Source organism: Temnothorax curvispinosus, unplaced genomic scaffold, assembly GCF_003070985.1.
Source record: "Temnothorax curvispinosus isolate PA1 unplaced genomic scaffold, ASM307098v1 QBEX01000305.1, whole genome shotgun sequence".
Taxonomy (NCBI): Eukaryota; Metazoa; Arthropoda; class Insecta; order Hymenoptera; family Formicidae; genus Temnothorax; species Temnothorax curvispinosus.
The window spans coordinates 221,101-239,566 of NW_020210085.1; the positions used below are offsets into that span (position 1 = coordinate 221,101).

At 37.9% G+C, this 18,466-nt stretch overlaps 2 protein-coding genes across 7 annotated transcripts; one reads left to right on the forward strand and one right to left on the reverse strand.

Annotated features, from left to right (window-relative positions):
• Positions 1-130: 130 nt before the first annotated feature.
• Positions 131-4,265, forward strand: LOC112453011. Its single transcript, XM_025013545.1, has 2 exons — positions 131-2,201; positions 2,394-4,265. The coding sequence occupies exons 1-2, from the start codon at positions 771-773 to the stop codon at positions 3,954-3,956; spliced, it is 2,994 nt and encodes a 997-aa protein (XP_024869313.1). The 5' UTR covers positions 131-770; the 3' UTR covers positions 3,957-4,265.
• On the reverse strand, positions 4,213-17,626 carry LOC112453016 (protein rolling stone-like). 6 transcript variants are annotated; one of them, XM_025013557.1, is made up of 2 exons: positions 17,305-17,626; positions 4,213-6,780 (listed from the first exon to the last, which is right to left on the reverse strand). In XM_025013557.1, the coding sequence occupies exons 1-2, from the start codon at positions 17,477-17,479 to the stop codon at positions 5,909-5,911; spliced, it is 1,047 nt and encodes a 348-aa protein (XP_024869325.1). In that variant the 5' UTR covers positions 17,480-17,626; the 3' UTR covers positions 4,213-5,908. The 6 variants fall into 6 exon arrangements, with proteins under 6 accessions (XP_024869325.1, XP_024869331.1, XP_024869345.1 ...); XM_025013563.1 differs by lacking the exon at positions 17,305-17,626 and adding an exon at positions 12,168-12,492; XM_025013577.1 differs by lacking the exon at positions 17,305-17,626 and adding an exon at positions 10,625-10,857.
• Between the last annotated feature and the right edge of the window lie 840 nt (positions 17,627-18,466).

Here is an 18,466-nt window from a genome sequence, read left to right on the forward strand (position 1 = left end):
AGAAAAGATAAAAAAAAAGTGATTATAGTGATTAGAAAGGCGAAAAGGTGGGATCTTTGTTATCAACTGTAACGTTGAACCACTCGCGTCACGAGATAAACATGCGTGCCGCTAGATGGCTCAAGCCGTGGCCGCGAGCGCGCCGTTCGCGTCAGTTCGTCCGTTCACATGAGCATTATTTTGTTTTGTCATTTTCTATATTTTATTGTTATCCGTAAAAGGAGATTAGCGAGATAGCGAGCCGCGTACGAGCGCGCGCGAGTATCTTTCTCTCGGGGTCACGAACAAACAGCGGAGGAAACGATATCTCGCTCCCCGTCATCGTTATCACCGGACGAAGTCTCCCTATCGGACATAACCGCTGTATCGATCCGCGACACCGCTCCATAGCCTGTCTGCCTGCCCCGGCCCGCCCGTCGCAACTCGCAACAGCGTTATATACATGGTAAGAGGTTATGTTGACTCCGTTAGCTCGCACCGCGCGATCCTCGACGACTCGCGCGTATTGCCCGGTGTGAAGCGCGGATCGCGGAGGAACGGATTGCACCTTGGAAATTTTATCGCGGAGACGATCTTTGTCAGTAAGAAAAATGGAGGGCTCGTCGAGACCCCCGGTAACACGTGTACGTGCCACCGGCCGTAATCTCGGGCTCCTGGAACGGAGGAGTCCCTTCTTGCCGTGAAAGAGATATGATGCTCCGTCGAATGTCGTTGTCGCTGCGCACCAACGTGGGCTTCCTCCGCAGTGCTAGTCACGGAGCAGACCACCGATGTCTTGCAGAGGAGCCGCCGTCGCCGCTTGCACGTCGAGACGAGGACACAGTCGCGAGGGCGAGGAAGCGGAATGCGCGCCCACCAACGGGCTTTTCGCGTCGTCGAGAACGGAGGAGGTCGGTAAGAAGGACCGAAGGACCAGGAAAAATGAGAGCTGGCACCAGACGACGTCTGGGAAGGACGTTGATGTCGTGGAGACGGTAGCCGACTTTGAGAAATGGCTCAAGATGAGTAGCACGGAACCGCCGGTGTCGTCGAGCATAGACCTGGACGCGACCAAAATGGTGGAGGGCGTGGACCGGTATCTGGGCGAAGAGGTGCTGTCGCACAGCTGCTTCCTGAGTAAAGATCCATATGGCTTGTCCATCGACATCGATCTCGCAGACGCCAAGAAGCTCAACCTGTCATCGAGCTACGATCCGATACTGCAGGATCTGACGCACAGCGAGAACCGGCTACTGGAACCACCGTGCGAGAAGGTCGTCGACGAGTTTATGCTACCGGAGTTTCAGCTGGATCATTTGGATCCATTGGCAGCGCTCACCCCGGACGACATGATGGTGGCCGGTGAGATTCTGCCGTCCGCGAGCAGCCAACCGACGTTAAGCGTGGAGAGTCAAGATGTCGAACAAAATATTTCCAAAACAGAACGTCCAACGCGGAACAATGAGATCCCGTGCGAGAAATCCACGCAGGTTACTCTCACGCAGCTACCGGCGAATTTAGTCGCGAACGAGATGGAAGATGCGAGGACAGAACAGGAAACTGTAGCACAATCTTCGGCAAGTTCCTCGGAGCTCTTCATCGAGGCTCTACCGCCGATGGAGGAGAGCTCGGCGAATACCATAGCGACGCCCATGGAAATAGCCACGCAAGACATGGTAATAGAACACGTGAAAAGGACGAAACTCGAACCTCGCATCATCAAGAAACGTCGACAGATGATGGAGCGCGTGGAGAAGAAGCTCGACAAGCATATCAACGGCAAGAGCTTTGCCGTTGATGCGGACTCGCAGGACGGCATGATGGCCGTGGTTGCTATATCCACTGACAAGATCTCCAACATGACGCAGATCGTTATCAATACTGGCACGGAGAAACAAATCTATCAAGGCAAAACCTCAGAATTGATCGAGGCGACAGGCAACTTCCCAAAATTGCCCAAGATAGATACTTCTGCCGTGGTTTGGAACGGCACGGTTGAGTATGGTACCGATAATCCGAGTAATCCGAGTAGTCAATATGAAATTGTTATATCCAATGCATTGGAGGAACTAGGCATCACCGACGACAGCCTGCAGCCCTTGTGCGCCACTGAACACGACAAGGTGTGGCTCTGCCCACGAGACGGCTGTAACAGACAGTTCGGCAGATTGTACACTCTGAAAGGTCATTTGTTGGCCCACTATGGAGTTAGACCGTTTAAGGTACATTAAAAAAGATATCGTGATATTCTATATTTTCTTCCTCTAATCTTTTTTAGCGCGGTGATATAATATCGCAGCAAATAAAGTCGTTTAAAATTAATTTTGTGAAGCCCTTGAACGTACTCGGCATACGATCGTGTTTTTTTTTGTTTTTTTCGTTTACGATTGTCTTAATTAGCTATATTTTTACAGTGCGACTTCGAGGGCTGCACTTGGGCCTTTTATTCCGAGTTCAAGCTGAAAAGACACAAGGAGACGCATCTGAAGCGCAAGGATTACGTGTGCGAGGTGGAAGGCTGCAATCGTCGTTTCACCACCGTCTACAATCTGTGGAGCCACGCGAAATTGCACAGTCGTCCCAATCGGATCGTTTGCCAGGTGCCAGACTGCGGCGAGAAGTTTCAAACGAAACGAGCATTGGAAGTACATATGAAATCACACGACCAACGCCATGCACCTTACGTGTGCCAGCACGAGGGTTGTGGCAAACGTTACTACAGTAGCAACGCATTGACGTCACATCAACGATCACATAGCTACAAGGAAGTGGACATCAAGTGCTCGTGGCCGGGCTGCGGCAAGATTTTCGACAAGCCATGTCGACTCAAAGCCCATATGCGTTCTCACACCGGCTACAAGCCCTATCCTTGTACTTTCCAGGACTGCAAGTGGGCCTTTTCATCGTCCAGTAAGCTCAAGCGCCACCAGAAGAAGCACACGAATGAGCGCAAATTTGTGTGCGACGTGCCGGACTGCGGCAAGGCGTTTATGCGCTCGGAACATCTGAAAGAACACCGGCTGACGCACACGGAAGGTCGCCTCTTCGAGTGCTGTATGTGTGATGCCCGATTCTCCGCCAAGAGCAGTTTGTACGTGCATATTAAGAAGCATCAGCAGACCAAACCGGATTTGAACGTGGTCAATGATATGTCCGAAAGCACTCCCAATGATCAGAAACGCACGAGAAGAAGAGAATCTCATTACTCGCGAGTGAAGCCGACTAAGCCGAAGCGATGGAACACAGAACTGATGAACGCCGCGGAGACTATCGCGAAGGAAAACGACGTCGAGAAGCAGGGCGCCAGCGCGTGTTCCCAGGGTGAGAATCAAATGGAGTGGCTATACCATTGTCCGATAGATACGTGCGGGCATTTGATCAGCAGCGAGACAAGTCTACGCGAGCACATGTTAAAAGCACACAGCATACATTGCGACGATTTGCTGACTAAACCGTCTTCAGACAATGCCGACGTAGATTACGTTTTATATACCGTACACAACTCACCTCCAAGTTCACCCACTGCCGTCGAAGAACAGATGGTCATGGTGACTCCGTGCGATGCCGTCATCCTTAACACCTCCTCGTCAAGAACGGATTGTTGTTTGCCGGAACCAGAGCCGCCACCTTTCAACACCTTGCTGAAAAGCTCGGAAACGTTCCGAAATGATGCGCGAACTGACAAGCGGGTCGAGAAGGAAACTGTATCGGTGAAGGAGCAGGGCTCGGCAAGGACAGATCTAACATATTCCGACTGGTCTAAACTGAAGAAGAACAGTGCATTGATGACGTCGGTGGTAACGGAAACGTCAGACGTTGTACTGGGCGCGAGTGGTGATTTGAGCGAGGGTCTGTTGTTCACAGAAGAATTGCCGTCGATGTACTATCAGGACGATGTGGCAGGTACGGAATACCAGGTGCTGCTATTAGACTCAAGTCCGCTCGAGAGTGCTAGTAATTTGCGCGGTCTCGAGTGATTTTCGTGATGGACGCAAGTGATGATTTCCATTATCGTAGTCTCGAGTGATTTTCGTGATAGAGAGTGCTCTCGACCAAGTGATCGTATAATTATTTTGGAGACATGGATTATTTTCAATGTAGCTTAAGAGTGGCATAATAGTTTTGAATAATAATGATTGTTATTATATTAAACATAGCTTTTGTGGTAACTTTAACACGATCTGTGATCCAGGAGCTGGCCTCAGCCTAATATTCATTTGTACTACGCCCATAATCGCTTTAAATCGTTATTTTATTAATAAATCGTTGATATTTTTCCATAAAAATCATCATCTGTGTACTTCATTGCTGTCGTTATCCGACTATGACGCGCGCTTTAAACTAAAGCCATACGTGTGTTTACAAGTAATTTATTATTTTGCTTTTAAATGTATTAGTTTGTTTTTTCAATTTATATTTTTATAATACACACATATACATTCATAAAATTCTCTCACACTTATTGGTCGATGTAATTCAACGACATTTATATCACGTTACGGGAAGTATATGAGACTTAATACTTTTTCTAAAATAGTATCGAATTATCGAACAACACGTACTTACACCAAGTTGTAATTAAAAAAATATACAAAAATGGAACGTACAAAAGGATAGATATGCATACAATTCTTGATTATTTTACGCTACGGATTTATCTACATATGCGAAAATCTATCTTTTATCGATAACGGTTGAAAAAGATATTTGTTTACTGCGATCAATTGGCTGCACATACAATAATCATACAGCATGTAGACGCTTGAATAAGATAGAAGTTAGGTTAAATAGGAACTCTCGAATCTCTTTGCATGTTTTCTTCGAAACACACGAACGAACATTGAGCTCTTAATAAATCATTACGGTTATATTAATGTCATTCCAAATTGTATGTGCATCCTTATGTAAGCATCTTACAAAACATACTTTTCATTTGGTATCGTCTTAATAAATTATTAATTTAATAATTCTTCGTATCGAAATTTTCATCTAATTTACGCCAATGACGGCCATTAAATTAGTAATTATTATACATTATTAAATTCCGAATTTAGATGTAAATATAAAAAAAACCTCAGTTTTGTAAGTAATGTTAATAAGAATAGTTAACACCAAAGAATATTTGTATATCTTAAATATACACAACGTTCACGTAATCTGGAATGAATTCAATAGTGCAAAGCAAATGTGTAATTTTTATCTATCAAAATATAAAATGCATTCAATACTTTTCAACATTACAAAAATACGAGATAGTATAAATATCATACAACACATCATATAACACTAAAATATGAAGTGAGAATACAGATTCGTACAATTCAAATATAATGAAATGTTTGCGGAATGTTTACCGTTTCTGTTTTCCTTAGCAAAATTTGCACTTATTTTAAAATAAAGCAACACTATTTTACATGAATTTTTACTATTTGCCACCGTGGCAAACACGGGCATGCGTTCAAAACAATCGCGGCTCTAATAACCGAAGCGTTCACAAATATTGTCAGGCTTCTACGATATTGTCATATAATTTCTAAGAAATATAAGCACGTTTTCGCAGAATCTATACAAATTGGGAACGACCATACAATCGGTATATTAGCTATAATCATTGTTTTTCTAGTTTGTTAGAAATATTGCCGAAGACGAAGCTCAGAGTCATGAAAGCAGATCACCTACTTGGTTGTATCGCTCATCAGACACTGCTAACATCCTATTAATACTTTATCGTTTCTACAAACGAGCTAGATGACCACAGGAAGCTCGCTCGTTAGAGAAGGATTCTACTCGCAGGCGCAGCCACGTCAAGAAAGCACACTTCATCTTGCCCTGTTGAATATTAAATTATCCCAATGCCTCGGGGTCTTACAATCCCAAGAGGATATTAGGCGGACAAAAATAAATGTCGTTCTACGTAAACTTTTATCGATTAAACTACTTCTATTTGTTTTTCTGGAAGCGGTTTATCGTCCGTCATGTTTAGCTGCGCAGGTTTGCTGACGTTCTCAGCAGTCTTGCGATAGATGCGGTCTCTGATGTTTGCCAGCATGCAAACGACGCAATGCAGCACCGTTACAAACGTAAAACCACCGATACAAACGAGCAACGTCCGCACCGGTTTCTTCCAATCGAGGACTTTGTAGATATAGTGGTTGTCGTGCTTGTCAAGGCCGCCGGCGACATAATAGATCACCGAGAAGATTATGTAGAACACGACGATCGATAGGCACCACCAAAAGTTCCGCAGGCGGAACGGTATGTTGGTGACAAATAAATCAATCAGCATCAGCACGCTGTTGCACACATGCATCATGATATTGAGCGGGTCCACTTTATGGATCTCCGGATTGTATACGGCGAGCCAGTAACTAATCGTCACGCCAATGGCCATATTGGTCGTTACGACGTACAGAAACCAGTATAGCCGGTCGGTGGACTCCAATTTGAGATCGCATGGATTGAAGCCGGGTATCTTCTGCAATCGCCATCGTTTCGACACGAGAATACCGCCGATCAACGCTTGTGTAATACCCAAAGTCATGTCCCAGTTGGTCAGATAGATTGGCCATTTCTCGTACTGAGACAGCGGTTCGTAGCTGCCGATTTCAAATATCGAACACACGACGAAGGCGGTCCAAGCGAGGAAGATTGTCCAGCGGTAGTAGAGATACCAAATGGCCACGTACGACTGGCACTTTGGTTCGGACAGCACACGCGCCTGCGGTGGCTCCTGTCTAGCCGCCTGTCTCCACCTTCGCCCGATCTCCAAGCACCAGAGCTTGTTCACCATTGCGCGGCGACCTGGAAGAATGACGGACCAATGATATTTCTTTTATATTTATTGTAAACAAACGTGGACAATCGGCATATTTTAAATATGCGAGTTGAATTTGAAGCACAAAGATCAAATTTAATATTAAAAGACTAGAGGGGCGTACTTGGGAAAGTGGGTAACGAGATGAAGGGATACGCGTCGCGAAGAAAATCCTAGAGCGGAATCGAGAGGATAACGGAGAACCGCGCGCCGACGACGACTCGTGACAAATAACGAGGAGGCAGCCGATTCAACCTGAAACTGGTACATAGCGGGAACCAGCGGTCACGCTATTCCGAACGTGAGCGTGATCCGGCGATTAACGCCTTAATAAATGTAATTATTGTCCGAAAACGACCACGCGACGTCGCTTCGCCGCGCTCGGATGAGCAAGCGCACGTCACGTACGACAACCTCTTCCGGCTTGCTATGATCGAACGGTACAGTAAAAAAAGAAAAACGAAACTATTTTATTCAGTATGCAAAATTTTTTCCTATGCACAAGCATAATCAATTATAACCCTTCGTCTGTATATGTGGGTCTACGACGTTCGAGCCAAAAATGATATCTGCTTGTAACTGTGAAACTTGCAAGCCTGCCAGAAAATATTAAATAAACGATGTTTATAAAAAATTTTGTGATTTTTTTCAGATTTTTTAAAAATATTTTAAGGTAGGGAAAAATAGCAGCAAACGTGACAGATCCACGTATTCATTCCGAGGATGCAAAAAAAAATTATACAGAGGGATAATTCAATTTGGATTCAATACGGCTATTCAATACTTTGGAATTTTATCAACATTTAAGAATTATATAATTTTTTAATACTGAGCCAATATGATACAAGGATTATGTATAATATTGATTAATTTGATATGCTAGAAGATTTTATTTTTTCCGTTGAAGTTTATAAGATTTTTTTCATAATTTCGAAGGTTTTGAAGGATAAAATTCATCGTTATTTTACAATGGATATTTCGCAATAATATGTCGCTTTATTGACAACAAAACCTCGTCCGAAAAGATAAGTCGCTCACGAAACGATAGCGAGGCGGCTTCGAAGGTTTTTCAGCGGGCATTTTTCGCGCGACTTACATAGCGAGCATTGTAGGAAGAGCAACAGCAGTCGTTTAGAGGAAGGCAATCCTGTGAACGAGAGTACCATCCTCGAGAGAGACTGTCTCGCGATGACGCGCGAGTACGCGTGATCGAAGAGCACCTAACCTAACCTAACTTTTACCCGAACAGCTGCTTGATTTACGATGACAGCCGACCGAGATAAAACGCGCGAGCGCGAAAGAGGGGCGGCATTTTTTAATACTTTATCTGAAATTCGAGGAACGAATACAGACACGGTCACACGGAGAATAATGCTGAAACACCTGTACTTGTGCGAATTTACACCTCTTTTCAGAACACTTATAGATAAATAAGAGTTAAGCGATAGAATTGAATGTGTCTTTCGGCGCCTTTAAAAAATTATCAAAATTATTATGAGAGAATGGTTATTGTATTAAAGAAGCGATGCGAATCGAATGCGGCTCGAACGTCGCGCTAAACTTAAGTCGCATGCGATCGCGTGGAAGCTCTCTTAAATATCGATCGATAATATATTCGTACTGCGCGAACCGTTGATAATTTCAACTTGAAATTTGAATTCGTGACTTACTTCAGGCCGACGAAAACGAGAGAAGTTTGAATCCGCTTCTCCGTCAATTATAATCGGCGACTATTAAGGTACGGAATAGGCGAGAGAGGTTTCAACGAAATGGTCCGGCGGCGATCACGTTACTGGCGACGAGGAAAATAATCGAGGCGCAGGCAGGTAAGCGTCGCAAGGTGTGTGATTCACTACGTGAGTATCCAAAGTCTGCTACATTTGCGGCTCGAGGTGTTTGCTAATGGGCGACGATCTCTCATGCACCGTCACGTAGGGTTCGGGTGTTCGGAACGTGTCGGAGGAGGAGGAGGAGTGCCTCTCTCCCCGAACGCCGTCGTGTCTCGCTGTGGTCTCGCGCGGCGCAGATGGGAGGCCACTTTGAACTAATTAACCTCGTTGGTCCGGCCGAGATGCTGAGGTTCACACGGCGTGACAAGAGAGATCGGCCGGCGCTCATACATAACGCGCGCCGGCGAACGGAAGGTCGCGCGGTCAATCAGTCAATACTAATTCACCGTTCATTTATTACAATCTTGGTCTATTATAGCCTGTTATACATTGGCACGAGCAAGTGGTCGGGTTTTTAAGCGAATCGTTATATCCGCCGGAGTATCTACCTTCGCGGAAGGTAGAAGAAAGAGAGTAAAAATAATGTATGGGCGCGACTCGAAGAAGATCGCCGCAGACAAAATCCGTTCCATGAAATTGGATTTCTCATCTCAAAAATTCCTAACCGGAACTGCGCTTCACGCTTCTTGAGCGCATCTTCTTCTTTTTTTAACGTTTATAATTATTTTATCGTGAATTTAGGATTATAAAGACATAAAAGTAGGAAAAGAAAAGACAAACGCAAACACTAGACAACGTGCAAAGTATATACACGGGACTCTTATATTTTCGCGCTTTACCAACGACGAAACGTGTCACAATTTTTTATTGATTATGAAGAAGATCTTTTAAGGTGCCAATTCATGGGACGCTGAAAAACAGCGTTGAGCGTCGTCACGTGACATCACTATGATGCCAGCGTCAAGAAAGAGAAGTTGGATTTTTCCAACTTCAAGCGTCAAAGCCAAAGCAGCGCGAAGATGCCGAAATTTTGACGCTGTTTCCCTTTTCATGAATTTCAATTGACGCCGGCGTCAATTGTGGTCATGCGACCTTCTTGCCGCTGAAAATGAGCGTCGAGCGTCAGCATGAAAAGGCACCTTTATAAAATTAGAATTTGTAACTACACTTTTGACCTCTGAATTGATTAACTTTTATATTTAAAATTGACCATTTTAGTCATTGTTTCTCATCCATCGTTTCGATACGTTATTTGATCCTTCTAGATTATTTAAATTGTTTATTTATGAGACTAATTTTATATTTCTGTTTAATTTTTGACCGGTTGAACATGTTCTGACGAAGAGTAAGTCGAAACTTAAACGATTCTTCTCACTATTTAATAAATTATTATATATTATTTATATTAAATCAATATTTATTTCTTGTTTGCTCGGGAGATCGGCCGTATGATTTGTATATTTAGGAAAAAAAACTTTGGACATCGGATATTTATCTACTTTTTACTTTTAGACATTGCAGAATGCTAAAAAGTTGTTATGTTAATTTTGTATTGTATTCTAAGGCTTAAGGCATTACGAAATAACAAATGTATAATGAGATATCGTTTCGCTAAAACTCTTATCATGAATTTACTTATCATGGTTTATCTAATGTTTATTGAGAGTTTTTTTTACAATGTTTCACGTGATCGTAGTAGGAGATAAGAGACTTTCTAATCTGCAAATTGCAACGCAAGTAACACTGGATTATTAAATAATACATATATAAGATCTTTATATAATTAGATAATTCGCAACATCATGATATAATAATTATAATTTATTAGCGTTTAAGAGAAATTTAAAAAAATGTAGTAAAAGATTAACGAACAATTATAATTATAGTAATTATTAAGTCTTTGATTTTAAAGATCGATAATTCGTTGATGTTCTCTAATTTTTTTTTTTTTGAAATTTTAAAGACTAATAATAGAAAAGAAAAAGAATTAAGAGCAAACTGTGTTAGTGAAAAGAAACTTTTGATTAGCCTATAGATTTCGCAATGAATAAGTTTAATTTAACTTTACATTCTTTTAGTTTTCAATTAATGCATGAAATACCTCGTATTATTCTCACAGTACAACTCAATTAATCCGCCTTGTTAGCATTCATTTCCTTCCTAAAAGTATCGATCGTATTTCCGCGTTTCGCGCGATTGGGACTGTCAGATAAAATTCACATTTTCGATAACACAAAATATTACACAGAATTCACACGAATGTTCTTCTACTCGCGGAGTATGATTTGAGAAATTTCGGTGACTTCTTGTTCGGTCAGCCGACGTGTCAACGCATGTACGACCGATGTCGACGATCGACTAAACTTGGCGAAGTTTCCGCGCACAAGCGGAACATACGTGAGAACAGCACGTCAGAGATTGATATCGGGATAAACGATAATCGTCGCGTTTTGCGGGAAGCGATACAGCGTAATAAATGTGCGATTACGTATGTCAAGGTAAGCGTCAATTGAAAGAGAAAGACAAATTAGAAAAGAGAAAGGGAATGAAAGATATCTTTTATCAAGGTCGTGTGAAATATATAGCTAAATAAAACAGTGTTTGTGCCTTCTCAATCAGGAGATCCATCTGACCCATCTGTGCAAACTTTTGGTTTTCACCTCTGTCTACAGAGATAAGCATCTATATTGTAGACAATTATGCATGGTATAGATGAGAGATCCGGGCATTTTATTACATTATATATAAATGTTGCGTATATATGTGAAGTTTAGGCCTAAAAGCCGATCGTTTTTCGGTGTTAATATAAATATTACATGACAGAAAAAAAGAGAGCAAAAATGGATTGCATATGTCTTTGTGTGTGTGTGTGTGTGTGTATATGGTGATATATTAGCACGATCAGATAAGCTTGATGAGATCGTTTGAATTCAGACTGAATTTATCTGACAATGAGGTAAACTTGCCAATAGAAGTGTTATTAATTTTAAAAATTACGCGTTACACATTTTTCCTATAACATAATATCAATGCATGCACGACTCTTTCTGTTAATTTTGGACAGATTTTTATCTATCTATCTTTTTGTCTATCAATCGATAGCGATGGACTAAAGACTGACGACGTGCTGTATTATATGTATATACAAAACATACATACACGCACGCGCGCGCGCATACATACACACTACACACGGAACTTTTGAACCCTCTTTCGCAATTTAATATTTAATCAGACACAATGGACGCCGTTGGCAAAATCGTCATCGATTTTCTTCATGACCAAGCAGTTGCAACGTGTCAAATACATTTATTGTTCATGACATCCCCGTATCCCGTACATCTATCAGATCGATACATCGAATTAATAATTAAGAATATAACAACAAAGATTGTTATTCCTATAGGTCACTTTGTCATCATAAGTCTCAAATCACCTGTGATGGTACATCGTTGATATTGTAAGATTACTTTGAAAAATTCCGTTGAATTCAAAAATCCAAGAATTTTGATGATATCGCGATGAAATTTTAACGATCTCACGGAACTCGAGAAATATATATAAATTCAAAACTTTTACTGGGGACTTGTGAGTTAATGTTTTACAATTTGGAGAATTCAGGGAAAAAATGGAGAAACACGCACCGCATAGCAGCTTCGGCGATTTCTTCGAGACAATTCGTTCGATGTGGTCGTTCTTTTCCAACATGTCGCGAATCTCGATCTCTTCGCACTGGGGAGGCATTTCTCTTTTATTTTTCAGAACGATTGGCTTCCTGTTCGACGCACGTTTCGCCTCTGACTACCCGGCACCGGTACCGCGTGCTCGCAATCAATCCCGGGGTGAACACCGGCGTGAAGTTTCCCTCCCTGAACCTTTGCGCCTTGCGGACCTGTTCCCCACCGAGAAATCCCCACCTTGATCAATAAGTATACACGTGACAGAACGATATTTGAAACTATCCCGACCGCATACCGCATATTAGACTTCTGCTATTATATTTTTTGACATATTGAACATATTGAAATAAATACAAAAGTGGTTTTAATATGTCGTTTAATAAAATAAATCAATTTATCAACATCTTTACACTTTCTTACACACTTTTACACACTAACATTTCACACAAATGTTTATACAGTGTTTATTCATGCATTTTTTCAACCAAGTCATATCTTGTTTGAACAAATTAAGAAATGCTTTCTCATTCACACAAAAAATAACGCATGCATCTGCATCGTGTTTACGTTGCGTCACTGTTAATTGTCTCCGATCTTCGAACTGTACCCCTAATTTTCTTTCAATTATGCTAACAGCATAAATCGACTAACTTTATAACTTAAAACGTCACGAAATTAACTTGTAATAAAATCAATCTGTTGGCACGTTTGTAATGAAATGGTACGTAATATATGTCTGTTTTACTTCACTTGGGTATAATTTATACGGGAATATATTACATATTACATATTACATATTATTATATGTTACATGGCATACATATTATGTGTTCCTTTTTTAATTCTATATTTTAAGTTACAAGAACATTTCAAACCAAATGTATTAAAAAATTTATATACTTAAATATATAAATAATTTTGATCACATTTAGAGGTTTTTGAAACCATCGTGCACTACATTTGATGAGATATTAAAAAAAAAAAAAAGATTCAAGAAAATATTTATTTACATAGTATCAATGACTTATTTTTACTTAATATAATCACATATTTATTTAGAATTAGATATCTTTACTTAAATTAAGTAAAAATATTTAATTCGAAATAAATATGTGATTATATTAAGTAAATAAGTCATACTAGTAGTAAATAAGTGGTACTAGGTAAATAAATATTTTCTTGGATCTAAATATTTTCGTTTTCAGTGTATATATATTTGTCTCTGCGAGAATGCGATATTAATTATATACAATACCTATATTTTTATAAATATTTATATTATTACTTTCTATACTCTATACAGTACTTATATAATCGCGTAAGTGAATTTCTTCGATAAAATCATGTCGTGTTGAAAAAGAAAATGCTTTTTCGTACACTTGCTGTAGATAAACATAATGTAAATGCAAACTTGCAAATTTGTATTATGTTTATGTCGCGTCACTGTTGTTCTCGGTTTCCTAAACTGTATGTATAATTGTTTCTTGTTATGTATAATTGTTACACGTAATTATGTATGTAAAATTGTCTTCTAATTATATTCGTAAGTCAAACCAATTTAAAATGTAAAGCATTGCAAAACCTGAATAATCTTTGATAAATTAATTGCATTAACTGCAGAAGCGCACATGTAAAAGTTTAATATATTTGAACAAAATATGAAAATGTTAATTAAAGTATTTTGATTATCAAAAATCTGATCGCGGAAATAATAAAATTATGATTTTAAAATTACAAATAATTTTTACCGATTTAAATAATTTGTATCAAATACCTAAATTTGTATCAAACTGAATAAGTAACTTTTTACTTTGTGCCAGTGAATAATTAACACAATTAACAGTAAAGACTTTCATTCGACCTAACTGACTATCATTATAATTGTCATGACAATATACGACCATTTGTTTTGGTCAATTAATCGTCAAGATGTTTCGGCCATGGGTTTTGATCTTTTTAAATCGATGTAATTTTGATACTTATACATGCATATATAATAAGATACATGGGCTTATAGAGAATCTAGAAATAAGATTTACTTAATTTATTTTATTTCTTTAACTGTATTTATGAGAATATTGAAGTACATTTTAAGTGAGAATAAAATCTTTATTTTAATCAATAACAAAAATAAAATGTCTTTTAAAATGCAATAATTAAAAAAAAAAATTGTTTTAAATTGTTATTATTATATGCTTATATGTCCTAGCTGGTTACGCCAGGGCTTCGCCCGGGCGCGTCTTTTTTTTAACGACTTTATTTGTGTTATTACATTTGTGTTCTAGCTAATCTTATATTCCACCAATGTATGATTCATAAACACATATTTTCAATAGCTTTCCACGTCACCCATGAGGTACTATTATTAACGCGTTTTTTTTTTAGTGGTGTCCCCAGTAGGCCTAATCCACTAATCGTTTCGACTCTTTAAAATGAAGATAATTCAGCTCGACTTTTGGAACCTTTTACAGGCTGCGCGCGGACCAACGAAGTAGATTAGCGCTAGGCGGAACCAGCTGAAAATCTGCTAAAAAGTGCATTTGTTGCCGAGCTCTGGCATAAGACTTATAGGACTTCTGAATATACTATATTTTTTGTTTTATTTCCCTTTGGTATCAAAATATATTGATTTTCAGTGTTTCCTATTCTAGATAAACCAACTTAAAGTTGTCCGTGTGAAAAACACCCTTTTCTTCATAGTGTACAACTGGTTCATTTGATGGACTACCTATTCTGTATAATACTTTAAGATTTGATTGATTAGAAAAATCTGAACAGGAAAAGTCATCACAAGTACGACTATTTTAAAAAATTTAAAATTTTAATTATTTTAATTATTTTTTTTTTCAAATTGGGTTGTAGCACAATGGCAGACAGCCCATGTTACTCAGGAAGATATAAGCTATTCACCAGTGTAAAAATTTTTGAAATCAATAGTTTTTTGAATTTAATAGTTTGTGAGACTATCTTGAACAATGGAACAAACAAACTTTTCCCCTTTATATAATAGTATAGATAATATATGTATAATAATAAGGTCCGAATATAAAATAAATTGGAAATAACCAAGAACCTAAACATTATCTTTTATCAGTTTAAAAATGATTATTAATCACAAAAAATTCCTTAAGGTTTACTCTACTCTTAAATATCACAATTATCTTAAATTTGATAATCATTTTTGGAAATATCTGCCATTTAGGCCCAATTGTTTTTAGCGCGTTTTTTTACTTCTTTTTTCTTTGCCTAGTTTTTTCTTAGTTTAAATATCACCTGAAACAAAAAAGATAAATTATAAAGTGACACACTTCCAATGGTCATATTTAAAGGTCATATTCCAATGGTCTTATTTAATAAATGCGTAATTAAAAAAAAAAAATATATATATATATATTCTAAAAAATTGATATATATAAATTTGTTATTTTCAACAGCTCGGAGGTTCAGTAATATTATAATATGTTATAATAAACCATAAAATAAAGCATATTTAACAAACTATTTGAAATACTTACAATCTATGCAAACGCGGATTTTTATGCACACCCACATCTTTTACCTAGAAAGTTTTTGTCGCACTGAACAGACGCGTTATTGCTGGTTTTAATTTCTTTTGCCTCTTTTTACTGGTCCTCATGACAGATCTCTTAAACATATACTCAATACACTTAAAGCGCGTTTTTTTAACTGGTAAATAAAACTGGTTTAAAAGTGGGCCTTATTAGATATTCGGCTCAGGTATCTTATATAAGCATCCTATTTAAAATCTCTGTAAAGAATTTATTGCGAAAAATATTACCTTAGTCGGATAAGATAATATTTTTCGCAATATTCTTTACAGAAATTTTAAATAGAATGCTTACATACATATTGTTGCGCTTTTCGCTGAGGCGTTAGCCGCACTCGCTCTCACTCGCGCACTCTCACTCGCGAACGCGCCGCGCACTCCCGTTTCCGGGAATAAAGACTCTCTATTATTTATGGTTTAATGAGAAGATCTCAATACAGAGAACACGTCTATCTGGCTCCAAGGCCCGGCGCAGAATTATCGTCAATTGATTATAAACAAATTCGTCCATCGTCACAACAATATATAAGCATCAAAATAACATCAATTTAAAAAGATGGTCATGGATATCAAAACCCATGGTCGAAAGTCGAAACGTCTTGACGATTAATTGACCAAAACCAGTGGTCGTATTGTCGTGACAATTATAATAATGATAGCCAGTTAGGTCGAATAAAAGTTTTTACTGTTAATTTGTATCAAATAAAGTTCGCGAAAGATGATAAAATACGCAAATATATATATAAAGTAAAAAAATAATTTGATAAATAACATTAGGGTGCACATTGACCGCATTATTATATAATAATTTTTATAGCTCAGAGCTCAGATATAAATGCTTCTGTAATTTAAGCAATTTTATTTTTCAGTTTTTACATAGATATTACGTAAACTTAAGTAAATTTGTGATTTGTACATGTAAATTTTCAATCATAGTTCTTATCTGAATTTTATTACAAAAAGTTTGAAACTTTGAGCGCGTGCACGCTAGTAATTATCATCTTACCTAAATAATGAAATAATTTTAAAATTGTAACCGATTAAATGATTTTCATGGTCGATTTTAAAAATTTGTATCGAATAAAAGTCACGGTCGAAGGTAATTATATGTAAACGAATATAAAACGAAAATAATTTGTCAAATATGCACACTAGTAATTATTTTAATATTGATTAATTTTTACTTTATAAAATGCATTGTAAATGGCAATTGTCTTAAATAAAATTAAAGTTTTTTATTTACACACAATTTAATGTTTATAAAAAATATTAAACTTTGAAATATTTGAAAAATATACTTGTGTAAAAAAATAATAAAATGTAAATATTGATTCGACAATCGCCTTTTTCATGAATGGAATTTAGAAACGAGATCTTTGATTGTAACCTGAAAATGCTTGATTGTAAATTATATTGTGACATTTATTTATGCCTCGTTTAAAACTTTTCTAAAATTAGTAAAAATAAAAATTTGTACAGTGTTTTAAAAGTATCTCAGTGGTACGTAATATTATCGTGTTACATTCCAGATACCGTAATAGGAAGCCACGTCCGCAATGTCGAGCGAGTCCTTAACATTTGGCTGAAGTCGTGCCATCAGCAGCTCGTGATTTTCCAGGATTTCCCATTCAGTCTTGTCTTGATTTTGCCGGCTAAAGCTCATTTTGCGCCTTGCTTGCCACAGTTTACTAGTGTCACTTGAATCCATGTTGGTCGTTTGTTGATTTCCCGGTTACTGTGTTTCACCTGCGTGAATTGTACATTATATAAACTAACAGCTGAATGCGATTACTGCTGACGGCGAAACACGCCAATTTTTACCAATGCGCATGCGCTATGTAGATATTGTATGTACATATGTAGGCAATCACCTTAGATAAACTTAAAGTTTTTTTTTCAATACTTTTAATATTTAATTGCTAGTGATTATTATTTATCATCTTGACCTTGTAATGTTTGAAAAGCGCGTTTTTTTAAACAATTTGTTATATAAGACTCAAGAAAAACGGAGTTAAGATCACTTTGATCTACAATCGTCAATATTTCACGATCCCCCATGCAATGCCGGAGCGCGGCATTTTCCAAATATTCGTCAACTCAAAAGCGACGACTCGGAAACAGAAAAGTGCAAAATTAATATAAACCATATTTACACGTTATTTATTTTTTATTTTATGTTTTATGACTAAATATTTTCTATGAATTTTGCATAAACTAGTTAGGAAGTTATAATAATGCGGAAATGTTATTTATTCGTAATTTTTGCGCCACGTTATTCACGTGCCGCTCCTATAATGCTCGAGCGTATGACGTTGCAGTTGTTAAGCCATTAATTATGTGATAACTTCTTTTTCGTGATAGCATCGTGGCTTTTTTAGACCTACACAATTTTATAATACCGCATAATATGCATAGAACATATTCATCGCAATTTGCTAAGTTTTTTGCGAAAATTTGTTTCCTTTAACTTCGACGAATATGCTTGTCTGCATTCTGATTGAAAATGATGATCATAATCGGTTTTTTGGTTCGAATCTTTATATCTGTAGTATCTGTACTTAAGAGGTAAAGGATCGTATGTTCATTTTTTTAGCATTTCGAGAAAACAAGGTTTAAAGTTTTAAATAAGGAAATGATATATTTTTTTTAGATATAAAATTAAAGTAGCAATTTAATTTATTAAGTTTTTAATAAA

What these genes read in the sequence shown, in the direction of transcription:
- LOC112453016 (XM_025013557.1), bottom strand. Translation starts at nt 17,479, where the DNA reads ATGGATTCAAGTGACACTAGTAAACTGTGGCAAGCAAGGCGCAAAATG. An exon ending in GGACGTGGCTTCCTATTACG is followed by an intron (nt 6,781 to 17,304) that starts GTATCTGGAATG and finishes TCATTCTTCCAG; the next exon opens with GTCGCCGCGCAATGGTGAAC.
- LOC112453011 (XM_025013545.1), top strand. Translation starts at nt 771, where the DNA reads ATGTCTTGCAGAGGAGCCGCCGTCGCCGCTTGCACGTCGAGACGAGGA. An exon ending in ATGGAGTTAGACCGTTTAAG is followed by an intron (nt 2,202 to 2,393) that starts GTACATTAAAAA and finishes ATATTTTTACAG; the next exon opens with TGCGACTTCGAGGGCTGCAC.